Genomic DNA, 22,705 nt, shown 5'->3' with positions numbered 1-22,705 from the left:
GCAACCAGGTATGTCCTAAGGAGCCATCCGGTTTCTTTCTTAATAGAAAATCCAAGAAAGGAAGGCATCCGTCCGACTCCATCTCTATAGAGAATTTTATTGACAGATGTTGCTGATTTAGGTGGTTTAGAAATAGATGAAGTTTCTCAGGACGTTCTGTCCAGACCACAAAGGCATCATCAACATACCTCCATTATATCATAGGCTTGACAGGCGCCGAAGCAATGAATGTTTCACCGCAGACCGGAAGCTCAAATCTCTGTTTCGACCAGTCAAAGAAAAATCACATCTGGAAACACCGGGCGTATATGAAATTCCATGTGGTTGTAGTTGTTCATATGTTGGCATGACAGAAAGGCTTGTTAGCACCAGGGTGAAAGAGCACATCAGTTCAGTAAAGAATGTCGCTCTTTCATCCTCGACGGAGAACGCTATAAGCCAGTCTGCCATAGCAGAACATTTCTACAGTACAGACCATGAAATCCTCTTTGACCAGGCGAAGGTCATCGCGCCTGTAAAAGATTTCTATGCTCGTCTTGTGAGGGAAGCCATAGAGATAGAGCTGTGCCCAAATAACATCAATGGGGAAGACGGCTTCAAGTTATCAAATTCATGGAGACCTGTACTGCAGAAATACATGCATAACACCACCATGGCACAGCGGGACGCACTCAAACTGTCGACAGAGGGCGGTGAATCAGTAACTTCCCTCCCAACCACCACAACATAGCGTAACGATCCTTAACTCAAGTTGGTGGGGTAGGCCGTGGATAGTACGGGCATGACTTCCACATTCCTTGGGAGAATTTCTTTGCTCACTGTCGGAGGCAAACCTTCTCATGTCCTGATGAAGGCCAATGCAATTTGGCTGAAAGCTTGGCTTTATTATTATATATATATAGTGGCTTTAATCCAGTTCATTTATTTCTTTATGTTAGTTTGTATAATATTAATCAATGTCACAATAAAGAAATCTACAAAAATTCATACATGTAATACAAATCCTAAAATTAAACATTCACAAAAGTACCCAAGCAGAGCCAGGTACTTTATACGCATCTAAAAAAAAATTAAAGGGACATTTTAAACACCTGCATTATGTTTTTTAGGAATGGTTGGAGTGAAACAGACATTTTATCTGCAAAGTTAAACCTGTATTTAACTAAAATGTACATATCCTGTTCATTTCTTATCACACATGTTGGTCCTATGACAAGAAATTCAACACAGTGTCATAAACCAAAGTGGAGAGTCCTTCAATTAATTCACATAGAGTACAAAAAGAAACATTTCAATAACTATGTGCCCGTATTACTGCCTTACATCTTCGAGGCATGCTCCTGACAAGTCTGCGAACAGTTTCTTGTGGAATTTTGTCCTCCTCAGTAAGGACCTCTGCCAGTTGTTCAAGAGCCTGAGATGCTACAGGACAGGTCTGAAGTTGTCTGTCCAGCATATCCCATAAATGCTCAATGGGATCGAGGTCGGGACTCAGAGCAGGCCAGTCTAACATTTGAATCGTGAAGTCCTGTCGAGTATCCATGGTGGCTGCTGCTGAATACGCTCTTGCATTGTCGTGGTGCAGGATGAACTGGGGATCCATTAAACTCCAGTGGGCGTAACATGCTCCAGTACAATCTTGTTGATGTACCTCTGAGCATTAAGTCGGCCTCTGATTATCTGAAGATCCGATCGGTCATCGATTGTGATGCCACTCTACACCATGACTGAGCCGCAGCTAAATCTGTCCATTTCTTGGACTGCTGCTTCATTATAATGTTCACTATGACGATGACATACATGTCCGTCGCACCGTGGTAGATGAAAGCGCAACTCACCTGTAAACAATAAATTGCGCCAGTGACACAGGTGCCAGTTCCTATGGTCCTCAGCAAATCAAAGTCAATCTCTCTTGTGCCGAGCAGTTAATCGAGGGACCTGATGAGGTCTTCTTGGTCTTAAACCTGCCTCTCGGAGTCTGTTGCTATTGTTTGGTCATTAACCCTGCAACCAGTTGATGCTCTTAGATCATTTTGTAGGTCCCGGGCAGTTGCACAGAAAACAATTCACCACATATAGGTCTTCTGTGCCCGATATTTTCTGTTTTCTCCCTTGCCACAGATGAGGCCACATTAAGCTCTGTAGACACTGCACACTTTCCTGCAGTAATGTGACTGCCTGAACACGTTCTGCCCCATTCAGATACCTCATTTGGACTGATGAAACGTACACAAAGAGTATAGAGACGTACTCTTTACTTATACTAACTAGGTGTCAGAGTGAGACATTGCTTGTCTATTTCACTCTTGAGGCACAGCACGATACATTTGACTACTGCCACAAAGCCATAGTTTTCCAATGAAATGTGGAGGATTCCTCTCATTCTTAAAACATATAGGAAGAATAAGAGCACCAGTATATATCTTAATCATAGACTACTTACATGCGATAAAATTCTTCTCCTAACGTTTTTGAAGTATATATATAATAGTTTTGCCTATACATTGCTCAGAATTTAAAAATAATGATATTTCTTTATCGGTCACATCCACAGTAACTAGGGAATGCACTTCTTAATTTTCAGTCATGTATGTATGTATGTATGGGCATCATCAGAAAATGACTGCAGAGAATTTAATGAAAATCGGTATGTAAATTCAAGGAATGAGGCACTACAATCTAGGCTATAAATAATTTTATTCACACTAAGCGAAATGAAGCCCTGAAATTTAATTCTCAAATATTTGTTATTAGTGGTCCTATCGATAAATATTACATAACTAGTTATATAGAACTAAATTTGCTATCATTTATGTCTTATACATTTTTAACGTACCGGCTATGAAAACCACTAAAGATATAAATGTTAAAATAAGCCTGTATCTGAATCCTGAATTATGTCTATACCTAATATCAGTTCAATCCATTTAGCTGCTTTTGCACCAACCTATGCAACAGAACTTCACAAACAGGAGACAGACAGGTGTAAAAAGTTACAATTTTATTACAGCTAAACCTTGGTCATAAGAAGTGGATGATTTGTATTACAGGTGGATGCAATGTTGACTGTCTTGACAACTATTATTCTAATTCAGTAGTAAATTCTGCCAGAGAAACTGCATGTCATGTAAATCCTGTTATGACTTTTCTTTTAAATTTTTTAGATGCTGATGATGTTAGTCCAGAGGAAATTGAACAAGTGGAAAGAATGATTCATTTGCTAGATGTTTATCAGCATCGGCTCTCAGAGATTAAAATTCTGTCTGACGAGGAAGTGTGTACAATTTGCTATGCATATCCAATTTCTGCCACCTTCAAGCCTTGCAGCCATCAGTCTTGCAGGTAAATTTTTATTATGATAAAGATCATTCTTCTTCTGTTTCTTTTAATGTCCATTACTTAGTGATGATAACAGTATATTGAATTATATATTTGTATTTAATTATCTGACTTCAGTAATGTTTTTGATGGTAAGTTTCTTGTTCAGACACTGTCAACCTAATTTTTTTAAATTTTTTATTTACCATCTGTCCTCAAAAATTGACTTGCAGAACAGAAGCACTCAAAGTTTTGTGTCCATTACCAACAGTGCGATTAGAAAGTCAGCTTTCCGTGATATAATTGTATAGTGCATAGGAATTGAATGTTTTGTGTTCTTTGTGTGAAGCTTGCTGCTATGTGGTTGTGAATCCTGGACATTAAGTAAACAAGACAGGAAACTGCTTAAAAATTTTGAAATGTGGGTCTGAAGGAAAATTGCAGAGAATTAACTGCACAGAAAAGAAATCCAATAATAGTTTCTTGTACAAAAATGACAGGCAAATTCATTGGACACACTCTGTGATATAACAGCTTCCTGACCAAGCTTATTGAGGGGAAATGTGAGAAAGGGTGAGGAATACCATGGACCAAGTACCTTCAAAATCTGATGGTAAATTTTCACTATACCACCTGCCATGAGATGAAGCACAAGACTAGACAAAGCATAATTAATGAGAATATTGCATTTTGATACATAGTGTATGTGTATACGTCATGTTGTTGTAGAGCAGAGGTGTTCACGCTGGGCATTCCACCCCACAGGCGCCCAGCACTGTAAGTGGGCGGGCTGGCAGGCAATGAGCGTATGCTATCCAACCACAGTGACGTGGCTACGTCATAGTCCGTGAAGGTTGGGCGAAGTTCTCCCAGTCACTCTTGCTCACTGCTGCCATACCCAAGTTTGAAATGGAGGCAGAAAATAATGAAAGAAAGAGGGCAGAAATCCACGTCATTTCCAATTTACGTTGTAAGAAATAAGTTATTTAAGTTCATTGGAGTTTATGTATTTTGACCGGATACAATAAAGAGTTAGGCCTACAACCTCAAATATTTTTGTACTGTATGTAATGAATTACAATTTTCACTATTACGTTTTTAGAGGTGCTTTAGAAAAAGTTCTAATATGATAAATAAAATCAGTGAGGTTATTTATTTAAAGGCGTACTGTACATCTATCTGGTAGATACGTTTACATTGTTGTTGTACTTTAATCTTGGATAATAAATATCTATGTCTTCATGATGAAACTCTTTGGCCATTTGGAGGCCAGCTATTATCATCTAACGCCTGTTGAATTTTAAATACTATTTTCATAAATTCAGTGAACAGGGAAAGTCGCACAACACTGCAACACTGCACAAAGTCATTGTTGCATTATGTAAATATATTACTTTTTGCTTAATGAATAACAGGAATTTTACTCTCTTTTTTTTTTTTTAAATGGATATACTGTCATTCCCACCCAAGGAATTGTAAATCGTAGCTTGTACATTTAAACCCTGTACCTTTGTAGATTGTAATACAAACATAACATGTCAGTTTTCTTTCAATGAATAAATAATATAAGAAACTAAACTGACTGTTTATATTGAGCACAGTATAAATCAAACCAGAATATCTTGAAAAGGTCAGGCTTTTTTATTTTTTATTTTTTTATTATTTTTTTTTACTATAGAGTTTTATTTTGAATAATGTTCCCCAATCAGCACTTTGTTGAGTAGTGGTGGAGAGCTTCATATTCACAATCAAACATCAATGCTCCCTCGCTCTCCTGCAAAGTGTGTTCACTCCCTCGCTTCACTGTGACGTATGCTTACAACGTAATCTGCCCGCACTTGCATCAGGCCAGCCCGGCCGCACTGGGCTAGCCTCAAAGGGTGCCCAGGTAAGCACCTGTGTTGTAGAGTATGCATGGCCATTTACTGGTTTACAAACCAAAAGTAGTTCTTGACCTCCATGCAAATTATAAGATATGGCACTGTGGGAGGTCAGTGTTTGTTTATCCACTTTTAGTGAAATAATTGCAGATGTGAAAGAAATGTAAACTACAGGTAAAATCTAGTAATTTTATTATTGTTAACTGTAGCCTAAGCTGTTCGATATGGAGTGTGAGGAAGCGATTGGAAAGAAGAATGCAGCAAGAGCAAAAATGTTACAGAGAGATACAAGGTCAAATAGGGAAAATTATGAGAAATGCAGACGTGAAGCTAATAACATCTGTAAGAAGAAGAAAAGAGAGATGATTAAGAAGAAACTAGAGAGTATAGAGACACAAAGGTTACAGAAGAGGACAAAGGAATTCTATAATGAAATTAATTATTTCAGGAAAGGGTATAAGCCAAGATTGAATGGCTGTAAGAATAAAGAAGGTAAGCTATTACAGAATGAAGAGGAAATAAGTGAAAGATGGACCGAATATTTCCGAGAGCTCCTTAACAAGGAAAGAGAAGATGTGGAAGAAAGTGAACGGCATATGAAGCAGAATGGACCAGAACAATGGATAAATGCCCCCACATTGAAAGATGTAGAAAATGCTATTGCAAAATTAAATAACCATAAAGCGGCAGGAGAAGACGGAATAACAAGTGAACTGATTAAAAATAGTAGCAAAGAAATGCTAGGAGAGATACATGAACTGATTATTAAGATTTGGGAGGAAGAACGGATACCTGATGAGTGGAATACAGGAATAATTTTCCCAATATATAAGAAGGGAAATAAATATGAATGCACTAATTATAGGGGTATCACACTACTGAATATCATCTATAAAGTATTTTCAAATATCCTATTACAATATCTGACTCCATATGCTGAAGAAAGATTGGATGAAGTACAGTGTGGCTTCAGGCGAAATAGGAGCACAGCAGATCAAATATTCGTGGTACGTCAAACGATGGAAAAATGCTATGAGCATAATATAGATCTACATATGTTGTTTGTAGATTTTAGACAAGCATTTGACAGTATATACAAGGATAAGCTATATGAATACATGGAGACAATAGGAATACCACAGAAACTGATTAGGATGTTCAGAATCACTTTAGGAGAAGTAAGGGCAAAGGTGATGGTGGATGGAAGAATTGGAAATGAGTTTGCTCTTAATACAGGAGTCAGACAAGGTGATGCACTCTCAGCTACTTTGTTTAATCTGGCAATTAACCAAGTCCTTGAAAAAATAATGGATACAGGAAATATTGTATATAAATCTAAACAAATTTGTGCATATGCAGATGATGTAGTGTTAATGGCCAGGAATGATAGATATTTGAAGGAAATGTTTCTTGAAATGGAGGAAGCAGGAAAACGGATGGGATTAGAGGTGAATGACAGTAAATCTAAGTATATGCATGTGACTGTTATAGAGGGCAGAAGAAGTCAAGATAATCTGACAATAAATGGACATAATTTTGAGAATGTACGAAGTTTTGAGTATTTGGGAACCATGTTGACAAATAATAATAGAATAAGTGAGGAGATACATCGTAGAATAATAGCTGGAAACAGGGCCTATTATGCTAATCTTACATTATTTAAATCTCGTCTATTGTCTAAACCTACAAAATTCAAAATATATAAGACCCTTATTAGACCTGTAGTGACATATGGCTCAGAAGCCTGGAACCTTTTATCTGATGACGCAAATAAGTTAAAGATATTTGAAAGAAAGATTATTAGACGAATATATGGCCCAATTCAAGACCAGAATGGTTGGAGGATAAGGACGAATGCTGAAATACAAAACATACTAGACCAGGAGGATATAGTTAGATTTATTAAGGCACAGAGACTGCGATGGCTTGGCCATGTGGAAAGAATGGAGGAAGATCGAATGCCAAGAAAGGTAGTTAAATCCCGAGTAGACAAAAGACGGCGACAAGGAAGGCCCCGTAATAGATGGAGTGATGAAGTTGAAGCTGACTTGAGGGCAATGAACATCCGCCCATGGAGACCAGCCGCTCAGGATCGAAGTAGATGGCGGAATATCGTAGAAGAGGCCAAGGCTCACACTGGGCTGTAGCGCCGGATAAGTAAGTAAGTAAGTAAGCCTAAGCTGGCCACATGGTGTAAATGTAGTGTGCCTGCCTGTTACTCGAAGACCCCAGCCTCGATTCCCAGCTAGATCAGTGATTTTTACCTAGATCTGAGGGGCTGGTTTCGAGGTCCACTCAGTCTTTGTCATTACTTGCTTCTTGTTTGTTGTTTAAAGGGGCCTAACATCTAAGGTCATCGGCCCCATTGTCATTACAATAAGATTAGTTATCTGATGGTGTGGTAGCCACTTTGATCTAGAAAGCCGAGAATAATGGCTCGGAGGATTCTCGCACTGACCTCGCAAGCAAGGAAGAACTATTCCCAGTGATGGTGAGGAAAAGGACAGCGAAATTTATTGGACACTCCCTGTGACATAACAGCTTCCTGACCAACCTTATTGAAGGAAATGTCGCAGGTCAGGAAGACCATGGATCTTCAAGACCTGATGCTACGAGGGCTGTAAATAAAGTAGTAGCAACATAATCCAGATACTCGCAGGAGATCAGGCATGTGCCAATAGGATGTGGGAGCGGTCAGGTGGCGCCGTCATTGGTGTGTAGTGTGCATTTGATGGGTATCCAGTTGGGAGTGTTGTTGCTGTGTGGCATTGAAGTAAAGAGTGTCGATTTCACCCTTCTAAAGTGTGTTTTCAAAAGGTGATTAGTGTTCTTGGATTAAAATCAAGGTTGCCCTTGGCAAAAGTGCATCAGAATGTTATCAAAGATTACATGAAGCCTGCCCCAAGAATGCATTACTGTATAGGGCAGTTGCATGATGGGTCAAGGAGTTTCATGCAAGTCAGAATGAGTGCGGATTTATATTGCACAGTTCGGCTGTCCATTCAGATCAACATCATGAGTGGTCTCATTTCCGTAGACTATCGATGGACTGACCAGGACTTATCTGAAGAGGTTGGTTTCCACATCAACTCGCTGACTTACAGAAGTGGCACTGGTATGCACTGGCTAGCATCCACCTGGACAGATACTGCAATGAAGGAGACGCATTTCTGCAGCATATTGTCGCCATTGACGATATGTGGGCATGAGTCTACGAGCCTGAATGAAAGTGTCAATCGAATTAATGGCATCACCCATGTTTGCAGCGTCTACAGAAATTTCGGCAGGAGCCTAGTCTGGTGAAGCTTATCCTGATTGTGGGTTATGACAACAATGGTGTTATTCTTACGCATGCTGTGCATGAGGGACAAACCATCAACAGTGACTACTATTACCGATTTCTGGAGCAACATCTACGACCAGCTATGCGACGCAAACGTCCATGTTTACATGTTTATTGCCAGACGATCGCCCTATCATGTTGCATGACGATGCTCATTGTCATGTTGCAAACAGTGTCAAGCTCTTTTGCAATGGTGGCATTGGGATGTCTTGAAACACCATCCGTACTCACCAGACACGAGTCTTTGTGACTTCGACCCGTTTCCAAAGTTGAAGGAACCCCTCCGAGGCCACAGATTTCTTGACATGGCATCTGTACTCCGCGCCCTAGAGTGTTCCATCACTGTTATCAACAGAGAATGCCTTGCCAACAAACCCCAACGGCTTCCCAACATTTAGCAATATTGTTCTCAATGCAATTTTATTTGGTGTGAATAAATATCACATGAGATATGTTTACTTCTGATTGTAAAACCACTTTATTGACACTGAGTCTGTTCCTTACAACACACAATTCCTACTCAGTTTGCTTAACAGTTATACAGTTATACACAATTATAAACAATACTAATACTACTATGAGGCAATCTTGTTCTCAATGCAATTTTATTTGGTGTGAATAAATATCACATGAGATATGTTTACTTCTGATTGTAAAACCACTTTATTGACACTGAGTCTGTTCCTTACAACATACAATTCCCACTCAGTTTGCTTAACAGTTATACAGTTATACACAATTATAAACAATACTAATACTATTATGAGAAACATGATGAAGCAGTTTACTATCGATTCTGACAAGTACAGATATCAGCCAAGTCCTCACACTGATCATTCACTTCATTGTCACAAGGCAAGACTAATTACCCGGCCTCTCGGCCATCAGCTCGACATATATGCCGTTTGACAGATCTAGAAATCTCCAACTTCTAGAAATGTTCTGAAAGGAACACACCCGAACATACAAGGAACAATCGATCGACCGGCCAGTCGACTGGTATACTCCAGTGTAAACTAAACTCGAACTTTTGATTATAACACAATAACCCATTCAGAATAAGTCTACATAATTCTTAAAGCTTCCACATATATCTGGATAATAAAACATCACAGTAAGCTTCCAGAAATCTCCATATGTATGAGAATGATAGTGGAATAGATTTTGAGGTTAAACAATTTTACAATACGCATTTACAGGGATCTCGTATGTTAGTCGTCCTTAGCATTTAATAAATAATTAAAATGTATTAAACATAATAATTGAAGGTTTTACAAGGGTTAGGTTAGTTGAGGCTAGCGGACATACAACAGCAAAAGATAACATGTTTTGTGGGTGGCTACATTGAAGGAATGCAATTCAATTGTACTTGTTAGTTCATTAAATATTGCATTCTATCAGTATTGCCACTACTTTATTTATGGCCCTCATATATTTTAAGTATGCCACTTACCATGAGATGAAGCCTCTGTAGTCTTGGTCCATTTGTGCCTCCACTTACCAGTTCATCCCAAACTATGTGGTGTTTGCTGAATCTACAGGTCGCTTATCAAGTGGTTCAGGGTTTGCCCTTACATGTTCTGGAGCAGCAATTTTCAACTAGTAAGGGCTCAAGAGCCACTTTTGAAACCTTAGCCATAATCATGGACCGCACTTTGACGCAAGTGTAATAGACTCGTATAACTTGGAAACAATATTCTCTAACCCATGTATAAATAATGGAAATATCGAGCTCGATTTATTATTATCATTATTATGACTTGTGAGGTTTATAATGGGGTGCATTTGGTATCTCTTGCTTATGCGCCCCATTATAAACTGTAGGAATAGTCCCACTTATAACGTCTGTAAATTTCTGCATCGTTTCCTATGCAAACACTTTAAATTCAATAATGACACCTACATAAAGAATTCTGGGTTTTTTTGTATTTTTGTTTTCAACAAATTATCCACATTTAAGTTAACAGACAAGCATGTTATGGTATCATACGACATCATTAACATGTATTCGAACATACCCATAAATGATACAATTAACATTGCAAAATCTAATCTTCTGAAACAGAATAACCTAAATAGATGTGAAAAAGATGACTTTATTAATTTATTGAAATTCGTCCTCAGCAATAATTACTTCACATTCAATAACAAAATATACCATCAAAAGGGACTAGCAATGGGTGATCCGGTTTCCAGCATCTTGCCAACATCTTTATGGACAATCTGGAAACTAATTCGATAATTAATAAAATCAGCAGCTTACAGCTTTGGCTAAGATATGTGGACGATACGTTCGCTATCACAGACAAACGGCAGAACAATAGCCATAACGTACTTACGTTCCTCAACAACCTTAATAATAATATTAAATTTACTACGGAAGACAAGATCAACAACTCCTTGAACTTTTTAGATTTTAATTTAACTAGAGATAAAGATAAGTTCATTTACCAGATTTACAGAAAACAGTATGCCACACCTTTAATAATAAAAAGCAAATCCTTGCACCCCCACTCCCATAAGCAGGCAACATTCTTCAGTTTAGTTTACATGCTGAATGGCTTTAAACCTGAAATGATCACTAAGATTATAGGTAAAATCAAATCAAAGACTACAACTAAACTAGTTCCTGACAAAACCAAAAAAGCAAATCTAGCTACTTTCACTTTTACCAACCCAGTCATATATCGCATCACCAGACCATTGAGAAAGCACAATATCAATATTGTGTACCAGACTTGTAACACTAACTGTAACATTTTCTTCAATTCTAATTCTATTAATACAATTTACGACAAATTCTCTAACTCTGGAATATACAGACTCGGGTGTACCCAGTGCAATTTCTCATGTGTGGGACAGACTGGTCATAGTTTCAGAATAAGATACTTAGAACACTACAGTGCCTTGAAACATAAAAAACACTCCGCCATGAGCGTTCATATGAGGGACATGGGGCACATTTTCAGTACCATTGACCAAGACATGCAAATACTTATGTAAACAAAAGTAATCTAATGACCAGGTACGAAAATGCTTATATTTCCTTGGCCCAGCATTTTAATAATAATAGTAATCTAAACGACATATTGGATATTAATAGTCCTATAATCGAGCAAATCCCCAATCTATTTGCTAATTTTGGTATCATTGCTAATAATTTCATAAAAATGTTTTATTATAAACATGCATTCAATCTACCGGTAGCGACAGTAACTACACCTGCAGTGCCTCTTCGCACTGCATCCCCTCCGCTTGCTCCTAACTTGCGCAGTGTCCCGCCCTCCCTTCCCCTCCCATCTTCTTCCCTGCCTCTACGATCACATCCATACAACACGCGCAGCAACAAGCTAGTGACCGATAGACCTTCTTAAACAACCAAGGGACTATTCACCTCGCAGCCAACATAAGGGGTAAGCATTTTAAATAACATTTTCCAGCACAGTAGTGCATCCTTTAAGATCTAGCAACTGACACATAACGTTTTTCTTTTCCTTCACAGGGTTCAACCCAATTGATTCTGCCTATTCACTTTTAAAGATTAGTTGATTCCCCATTTGAAACTGAAAATAACAGATCGCCAATCCATGATAATAACAATCGAAGACAATGCGAGGATGTCCCTCGAGTTTCACGCCAATTCATGCGACATTTTATTCTTCACAACATTTGTTTTTCAACCAACCCATCACGTGATTTCTACACACCTCACCATGTTTAATCTATGAAATGAAATGAGACCACACCTCATAACTCCATATCAGCTTACTCTTACTAGAAAAAACTGTTCTTATTCACAATCAAATGCCACCATGTGATGATTGTTATGATCTCGAATATCATACGAACAGTCATTCATAGCAACTCACTGTAACATTTCCATGTCACTCGCCTCACATACACATCAGCAATTTTTGGTTATCACTTGTTTTTTAATAGACATAATATAGTTGCCATTGATGCTTTCACGGCCCGTACTTATAGACATGATACTGTATAGCTTTTGGGCTTACGCTGTGTCAAGAAAATAAGGTGAAATTCTTTACATTTCGCAGAGAACTGTGCTCTGCGTCCTCAGAAGAAATCTCGACTGTCCACGAGAAAGGCTTCTTAAACAATGACTCTTTAAAAATTAAATGTTATAATAAAAGTGGAAATGGTACATTCATTCACCACCAGATGGCTCCCTAGACGTGGCACAACGCTAGCGTTCGAAGTGGAAGCTGACCGAACCATCAGAATCAATCTCATAACTCGAACTCAAACCTGAAAGGTGAATAATTAGGATCCTGATTGTTCTTACAAATCATAAAAAGAGGATATCAATGTAGGTGTTTAACATAAAATTATTAGAATGTTCTTGGTTAAAATCGTAGTATCAAGCTGACAAGTTCACAAGATCACACTCTCCGGAGCACTGAATCAATGAGTTTGAGGCTGATGATGCCCTTAAAATGGGCGAAACATGTCCCTTGTAACTTTTTATGATAAGATTTAATTCTTAATTTACTGGATCTCTTTGTAATGAATAGGTAAGCAAAAAGCAAAGTCACCTCCGTACAGGCCATGAAGGCCCTTGGAGGAGTGGAAGGTAAAGGCTTCCACCATTGTTAACCTTGGCACGTTATGGGATAGAGTGGTTAGCTCTACGCCCGGCCGCCCCAGGAATTAACCTGGTACTCATTTTTTATGTAGGCTGAGTGAACCTCAGGGCCATATGCACCTCCAGAAGTGGAAATCTCGTTTCTTTAATTTTACGACTTCTTGACAGGGATTCGAACCCACGTCCTTCCGGGTGAACCGAGCACGCCTTTACCGCCTCGGCCAGGCAGCCCCTATAATGAACAGGTGAATATTAAAAATAACACTTGTAACATACTTTGTATTTACGTACATTTCAATACGAACCTAACATGAGAATTATAACGTGTAACATACCACTTAGTCAAGCAGCTCTTCTTCTTTCTCCCAGTTCTTCCCAGCCCAAACTTTGCAACATTTTTTAACGCTACTCTTTTGTCGGAAATCACCCAGAACAAATCGAGCTGCTTTTCTTAGGATTTTTTCCAGTTCTTGAATCAAATAATCCTGGTGAGGGTCCCATACACTGGAACCATACTCTAGTTGGGGTCTTACCAGAGACTTACATGCCCTCTCCTTTAAATCCTTACTACAACCCCTAAACACCCTCATAACCATGTGCAGAGATCTGTATCCTTTATTTACAGTCCCATTTATGTGATTACCCCAATGGAGATCTTTCCTTATATTAACACCCAGATACTTACAGTGATCCCCAAAAGGAACTTTCACCCCATCAACGCAGTAATTAAAAGTGAGAGGACTTTTCCTATTTGTGAAACTCATAACCTGACTCTTAACCCCATTTATCATCATACCATTGCCTACTGTCCATCTCACAACATTGAGGTCATTTTGCAGATGCTCACAGTCTTGTAACTTATTTATTACTCTATACAGAAAAACATCATCCGCAAAAAACCTTACCTGTGATTCCACTCCTTTACTCATATCATTTACATATATAAGAAAATGTAAAGGTCCAATAATACTGCCTTGAGGAATTCCCCTCTTAATTATTACAGGGTCAGATAAAGCTTTGCCTACTCTAATTCTTTGAGATCTATTTTCTAGAAATATAGCAACCCATTCAGTCACTATTTTGTCTAGTCCAGTTGCACTCATTTTTGCCAGTAGTCTCCCGTGATCCACCCTATCAAATGCTTTAGACAGGTCAGTCGCGATACAGTCCATTTGACCTCCTGAATCCAAGATATCTGTTATATCTTGCTGGAATCCTACCTTGAGCAGTTATTAATTTCACAAAAGAAAAAAGAAATGGCATATGGCTTTTAGTACCGGGAGATCCCAGGATGGGTTCGGCTCGCCAGGTGCAGGGCTTTAGATTTGACACCCGTAGGCAACCTGCACATCATGGTGAGGATGGAATTATGGTGAAGACAACACATACACCCAACCCCCGTGCCAGGGAAATGAACCAATGATGGTTAAAATTCTCGACCCTGCTGGGAATCGAACCCGGGACCCCTGTGGCCAAAGGCCGGCACGCTAACTATTTAGCCATGGAGCTGGACAATTTCACAAACATGTCTAATATAATCAGAAAGAATGCCTTCCCAAAGCTTACATGCAATGCATGTCAAACTTACTAGCCTATAATTTTCAGTTTTATGTCTTATCTCCCTTTCCTTCATACTCATGGGCTAGTATAGCAACTCTCCATTCATTTGGTAAAGTTCCTTCAACCAAACAATAATCAAATAAGTACTTCAGATATGGTACTATATCCCGACCCATTTTCTTTAGTTATCCCCAGAAATCTTACCAATTCCAGCCACTTTTCTAGTTTTCAACTTTTGTATCTTATTGTAAATATCATTGTTATCATATGTAAATTTTAATACTTCTTTAGCAATAGTCTCCTCCTCTATCTGGCCATTATCCTTGTAACCAACAATCTTTACATACTGCTGACTGAATACTTCTGCTTTTTGAAGATCCCCACATACACACTCTCCTTGTTCATTATTTATTTATTTATTTATTTATTTATTTATTTATTTATTTATTTATTTATTTATTTATTTATTTATTTATTTATTTATTTATGTATTTATTTATGTATTTATTTGTTTGTTTGTTTGTTTGTTTGTTTGTTTATTTATTTATTTATTTATTTATTTATTTATTTATTTATTTATTTATTTATTTATTTATTTATTTATTTATTAACATAACAGGCTTTTTGCCCAATTACAATGTTCACAATATACAGTAAAATTAATAGTTACACTACTAAACATTAAATGAAAAAAGACAAGACAAAGAATACAATGAACTACCCAAACAATACAAAGTTGGTAATACAATAAAAATATACAGTTACTACATTAATAATTATTATTTTACAGTGGTGCCTAACACAAAGTAACACATTCAGTTATACATTTAAATTATACAGTCTTCGTATTAAACATGACACATGACACATTATCCAAAATAATATTCTAAAAGAGAAATAAAGTGTTTAATTTATAGGTCATTTGAAAACTGTGAATTCAAATAGAAGAGAAATAAAAGAACAACTAGAAGAATGAAATAAAACATATACAGAAAACAGAGATAATATTCAACAGTATGTGCATTATAGGAAAGTATCACACGCCAATTCAAAGTTGATTCGATTCATGAAAAGGATATGCAAATTATATGTATTTAATGTATTATAAAGTTTCAGAATTTTATTAAGAGGAGAATTCTTATGGGCTTCTGTGCGGCATTTCTTAATGTAAAACAAATTCTTGAACCTGCCAGACTTCCGAGGAACGTAAAATGGTATCTTTCTAAGTAACTCTTCATCATCAATTTTACTATTCAATATTTTATACAAAAATAACATCATGGACTTTTTACGTCTTTGTTCCAAAGTTTTAACACCAAAGTGTGATAACATTGTGGAGTAGGACAGAAATGTCAGGTACTCATGTGACTGTTTCCAGTACACATACTTGCTTTTGTACTTTATCAATTAATTTGATGTACTTAGTGTCTGAAGGACTCCAGATAATAGAACCATATTCTAGTTTTGGTCTTATTAAAGAGTTGTATAAAATAAACAACGTTGTACGTTTGAAAATTTAAGGAATTTCGAAATATGAAACCCAAATTTCTATAGGCTTTATTAACTATATATTCAATATGACTTCCAAATTTCAAATCTATATTGAACTGAATACCTAAATCCATCTTTTGTTTGACTTCCTTCAAGACGGAACCGTTGATGTTGTAAGTATACCCGATATGCTGGCGACATCTTGTGAAAGACATTTTAACACATTTATTTACATTGAATGGTAATTTATTTTCTTTACTCCACAATGATATAGCATTTAGATCATTTTGTAAATTCTTACAGTCATCAGTGGATTTAATTGCAGAAAATACCTTCAGATCATTGGCAAAGAGTAATATTTCAGACTTAGACATGACATCTACAACATCATTAACATAAATTAGAAACAGTAAAGGTCCTAGATTTGAGCCCTGTGGTACACCTGAATTGGCTATAAAGTTGTGAGATGAATATCCTTTATAACACACATATTGTTTTCTGTTAACTAGGTAAGACCTTATCAAGGAGTAAAAGCCCTGAGAGAAATTCAAGGAGTCAATTTTCTTTAAAAGTATATCATGATCTACTTTGTCAAATGCTTTCTGAAAGTCAGTAAATACAACATCAACTTGGCCTCTCTCATCCAAATGCTCTGAAATATACTCTGAAAATTGGATTAAATTTGTGGTGGTAGAACGCAGTGGCATGAAACCATGCTGACGAATAGAAATAATGGGTTTTACATGATTCATTATACGTTCAAAAAAAATACTTTCAAATAGCTTTGCAGGAGTTGACAATATAGTTACTGATCTATAATTACTGATTAAGCTAAGGTCACCAGTTTTGGGAATAGGAGTAATTTTCGAATATTTCCAAGCATCAGGAAAAATCAAAGAGCTAACAATCATATTGAGCAGTATTGCCAATGGATACAGTAATTGATCTTTGCATCCCTTGAAAATAAACGGAGGAATACCATCTGGTCCTGACGATTTCGTTGGCTTGAGTTTCGTTATTGCTTTCTCGATCTCATAGATAGTTATTCTACCCAAGAGAAGCAAATCCAATTGTACGTTTGAGTTACCATTTGAACAGAGCGGATTGTATGATGCAGTATTTTCTGAGTACACTTTAGAAAAATATTCTGCATAACAATTCCCAATACTTTCATTACTATTGAATACTTTACCATCTAATTTCATCACTGTACTTTTATTCCAGTTTTTTCTTTTGTTTTTTTATAAAATTCCAGAATGAATGTATGTTCGTTGGTATTTCTAACTCAATACTTTCAATGTATTGTTTGAACGCAATATTAATTTCCTTCTTAATATTTGCTCTTAATTCTTTATACATAACCAAATTAAAATTATTTTTTCCTTTTATTTTCCTAATTTTTCTTTAAGCTTCAGTTTACGTATCAAATCCTTACTGAACCAGACTGGATACCTCCGTTTATAGGACTTAGTTTTTGGAACGCATTTACTAAAAATTGAATACAACTTATCATAAAACACATCTACAGCTAGATTTACATCATCACAATTCAGAATATCATTCCAATTTTCTTCCCTAAGCAGAACATAAAGGTGTAAAAAATCTGTTCGTTTAAAATTAAATCTATTTTCACATCCGTGAATTTTACTTGTTTTATTTTCTGTATATTTGATAGAGGCTAACAAAGGAGGATGGTGTTGATCAATGGGAATAAGTATCTCTGATTCTTCGTACAGATCGACTGTATCTATATTTGAAAGCACAAGGTCAAGGGTTCTTCCATTTTTATTTTGTACATAATTGATTTTAAATTAAACAAGTGTAAATACTTTAGGACTTCTTTAACCTTGTTGCTACCTTGACTCATATCATAATTGCTACCTGTTATTTCAGGTAAATTAAAGTCACCCATTATAATAATATTTGATGTAAATATACCTTTGATTTGAATTAGACTTTCAAAGAAGAAACTATAGTCTGTCAGATCTGAATTTGGTGGAAAATAGGCTACGCAAATAATGTACCTTACATTGTTACTGAGGAATGAAATGCATAGTGAATCAGCATTTCCTTCAACTAGATTTATTCTTTCAGTGATGATACTATCTTTACACCAATCAACACCCCTCCACCTCTGCTCTTACTAGTGAGTTGTATATTTCTGTCCTGGCGATATACATGATACCTATCGTCAAACACTTCGGAATCATAAATAGAATTATGGATCCATGTTTTAGTTAATACAATAAGATCATAAGAATTACACAAAACATTGTTATAAAATACGTTTGTCTTTGATCTGAGACCTTTGACATTCTGATAATAAATATCATAGAGTGAAGTTAACATTTAAACTTATTTAAATCACTTTCACCTTGAATTCTAATTATTTGTGAGCCATCTTCTTTCCTCATAAAAATTTTTCCGTTTCTGATCCAGAGTTATTTCACATTTTTGGAAATCTTAACTTCCCTAGCTTTCAAAAACAGTTTCCTAAGAGTAGGACAAAGACTCTCATTTATATAGATAGGATTACTGAATGTGTGGCCAATATCCAGTGTAGAAAAGTTCCTTTTTATTCTCCTTTGACAGAGAAGTTCTTCCTTGAAATACCTACGGCAGAATCGAACAATTATGGTGGGGGAGTTCGGACTGTTGCTGTTAGGGAGCCTATGGCAAGCATCAATGTCAGTTTCTTCAATACTGACATTGAGTGCTCTACCAACAGCTACCACTTTTTCACTCACATTTTCGTTCTGTTGGTGAGGAACTCCATGGATTTCTAAGGTGTTCACCCTGGAATATTGTTCAGTCAGTAATCCTCTTGCTTAAGTTTTCAATCCTTTTTTTTTAACCATTTTTCAGCGACTCGATCATGAGTAGATACGAGTCAAATTTTCTCCCATGCTCAGCAATCACAGCAGAGTTACTGTCTAGCTTTTCATGACATAGTTCTAAAGATCTGCCCATTTCCCTTTCCTGAATTTTCTGCGTGTCTTTAATTTGAATTTCTTTCCTTAAATCCACCATTTCCTTTCTAACATCCTTCAGAATTGTTAACACTTCCTTCAACGTCACTGTGTCTTCATTTTTGGCTTTCTCATCTCTAGTAGAAAAACATTCTGAACACTTCCACTGGCCACCGACTGCTCTAAGTTGCTCAATTTCCCCTTTCTTCAAGCTTACACATTTAGCATGCGATGTTCTTTTGCATTCAAAGCACTGTAATTTATCAGATTTATCTGATTTGTTTGGGAGTTTCAAATTACACACATAGCAATCGCTCATTGTAATTTAGTTTTATGGGATACTCCTAAGTAATTCTTAACGTGCATTCTTATTATTTAACTGAAATGTTTGTTGAAAAACAAAGCTGTAACAGCAAGAAATACGTCACATGCAATGTAGAGTAAATTTAGTAACACGGAGTATACACCGACATCTAGCGGACCTAAACTCTACCTTGCGAGAGAAAAATGACGTTTCAAAGGTGGTAGCATGAGGTAAGTTGGCAGAATAATCACTGTCGACAGTCTTCCATTATCGAGATCATATAACCTCCACATATTAGTTTGTCATTACACAAAGCGAATTTTGATCTCATAACTTTTATATCGAAGTTAACCACATGAGCTAATGATATTAATTTGTTATGTACTACTTACAGCAGCAGAAGACACCATTTACAGCTAATGAACAGCACATATTACATCTAAATTATACACTTTAACACGTTGAGTGCCAAGCGACCCCATATGGGTACGTGAGAGTAGTCAAGTTTTTGAACTTCACTTCCCCATATGGGGTCGTACGTTCGTTCTAAATCGAGAAATGTGCGAACCCATTTGGGTGCGCAGTAAGTATGTGATTCGAAGCTGTATAAGTTCTCTTCCTGCCATCTGCTGGTCGTCTATTTAAGTACGTGCATAGTCGCACCTTCCATTCTTCAATTCCTGTTTTGGCGCGACCCCATATGGGTACGTCGAGTGCTATGTAGGGTGAAAAAGTCATTGTCTATCTCGCGCATGGATTGTTTATGTAATTGTGCAGTGCTGCGAGTTTCCTTTTCTTTTTTTTTGAAGTCGTTACTAGTAAATCTAGCAGTAAAATACTTAGTGTAAATAGTCTGGACGATATATCGAACAAGTCAGACAATGATGCAAACGTAGTATATAGTTACATTAATTTTGAACTCGGTACAGAGCAAATAACGATCTCGCATGTTCATCCATATTGATAAATTACAGTCTTCAGCATACACATCGCCGCTGTATTCCGGGTTTCCAAGCCAGCTGTTGCAACAATTATGACCGTCTTCAACGATATAGTCACTGGTTTCCCATGTTGCACGATCATCGCTGCTGGGTTCTCTCACTCAAGTTAAATGTTATACAAATAAAATTATATACTTATTCAATATTCCGTAACTACTAATTCTTCTTATAATAATATTCTGTTACAACCTAATTAACCAAATTTACACGATTTTCACTACTTTATATGACAACATTTTATACGAAAATTTCCTAACCGAAAATCGGAAGATCGCCATTTACAAACATTTCCTGACCTAAAATCGGGGATCATACTTTTTTACGGCCCCAGTATGAACAAGCTAACACATCTCTCATAATCAACAGCGCATAACGCGTCCCTGCAAAGGAATAGGTAAGTATGACCGAGCGTCGGGACAGTAACTACTGTATAAGTACGACCCCATATGGGGGCGCGTGTTCGTGTACAATTCGTAATGACCAATACGACCCCATATGGGGTCGCAATATTTTACCTAATATACATAATAAGTTGACGTATTATATCATAAATCATCCTCATTTCAGCGATCCTTTGCTTGGTTAAGCCTGTGAATGTTTTGGCACCAGGGAGTAACTCGATGTTATTAGCTCACAGCACTAGACGGCAGTCCTATGAAATTCGGTCTGGCACTCAACGTGTTAATCGGAGCACTACCCACATACGTCTTCACACCACCATTCTTCTTTCTGTATTATTATTCCTGGAATGTCTTCTTGGAACCTGCTTCTGCCTTAAAGTACCTATACATACCCTTCCATTTTTCACTAAAATTTGTATGACTGCCAATTATGCTTGCCATCATGGTATCCTTAGCTGCCTTCTTTGCTAGATTCAATTTCCTAGTAATTTCCTTCAATTTCTCCTTACTTCCACAGCCATTTCTAACTCTATTTCTTTCCAGTGTGCACCTCCTTCTTAGTCTCTTTATTTCTCTGTTATAATAAGGTGGGTCTTTACCTCTCCTTAATACCTTTAAAGGTACAAACCTGTTTTCACATTCCTCAACAATTTCTTATAACCCATCCCAGAGTCTGTTTACATTCTTATTTACTGTTTTCCACCGATCATAATTGCTTTTTTAAAACTGCCTCATGCCTGCTTTATCAGTAGGGGCCGTACTTTTTGGTAATAGCAATACGCACGAAATTTTTCATATCTTCTTTCTAGCCTATATATGACCTTGTAGGTACCGTACCGTAACGTATTTTAGTGAAATGAAATCGTGAAATATCACAAAATCTGACTTATTACGCAAATCGTGAAAATAATCACAAAATACACCCCACTTGGTACGAAAAATGCGAAATCGTATCGGAAAAGATCTCCAATAAATGTTTAAATGCTTCTGAGAACGTGACTATTCTAGTATCCTTCTCAGTTGATTGATAGCGACGCACACAAAGCGATGAGCCCTGTGTATCGGCAGTATGTGTATTCAGTTCCGCGATCTCTAAGGCAATCATTAAAAACCGATATCTGTTATCGATTACTGCAAATGGCGTTGTGGTCATAGCAAGATCGGTTGTAGATACAGTAGTGCGCATTGTACTCTTTCGCAGTGCGAGTTCGCCACTTATGAACCATTATCAGCAAATGTCCAGCATTTAAGTACAAAAATGCTGAAAACTAAAGTCACAACAGTTTTTTTGAGGGCCGAGGAATACAACAGTGAGGCGTTCTATGTATTTGATGCTGCAAGAAAGATTCTAATGTGTTAGTACTGTAATGTTCACATTACGTGAAAACGAAGAGACACGTGTGATAAATACTGTAGAGAATCAGAAACATAAAAAGAAGAAGAATGAAGCAAATGAACATGATTTTACGCGCCAAATAACAATCGGCGATACTTTACACATCGCAAAGGAGTTGAAAAGTGATAGAGAGCAATTTGTAATAGACACAACAAAAGCATTCATGCAAGCCAGCATTTCTATAGAAAAATTGGATAATCCTGGCATGAGGACATGGATGAATATAAAAGGAAAGATAAATAATACCGACTTTATTATAAAATATGACGATATTAGTAGGCCTATTGTAAATAAATCGCACTGAGCTTGATAGCTGCAGTCGCTTAAGTGCGGCCAGTATCCAGTAATCAGGAGATAGTGGGTTCGAGCCCCGCTGTCGGCAGCCCTGAAGATGGTTTTCTGTGGTTTCCCATTTTCCTACCAGGCAAATGCCGGGGCT

The 22,705-nt window shown here is 37.1% G+C and overlaps 1 protein-coding gene across 3 annotated transcripts in view; it reads left to right on the top strand.

Moving 5' to 3' along the window:
- LOC136871866 (E3 ubiquitin-protein ligase RNF123) overlaps positions 1-22,705 on the top strand; it is a 320,579-nt gene that overhangs the window by 285,153 nt on the left and 12,721 nt on the right. For all 3 annotated transcript variants that reach the window (XM_067145510.2, XM_067145511.2, XM_067145509.2), the window contains exon 20: positions 3,165-3,342. In XM_067145510.2, coding sequence (XP_067001611.2) covers positions 3,165-3,342 — 178 coding nt within the window. The remainder of the gene's footprint in view (positions 1-3,164; positions 3,343-22,705) is intronic.

This window comes from Anabrus simplex, chromosome 4 (assembly GCF_040414725.1).
Source record: "Anabrus simplex isolate iqAnaSimp1 chromosome 4, ASM4041472v1, whole genome shotgun sequence".
Taxonomy (NCBI): domain Eukaryota; kingdom Metazoa; phylum Arthropoda; class Insecta; order Orthoptera; family Tettigoniidae; genus Anabrus; species Anabrus simplex.
Note: the sequence above shows the minus strand (reverse complement) of the source record. Positions and strands in the feature narration are given on the sequence as shown.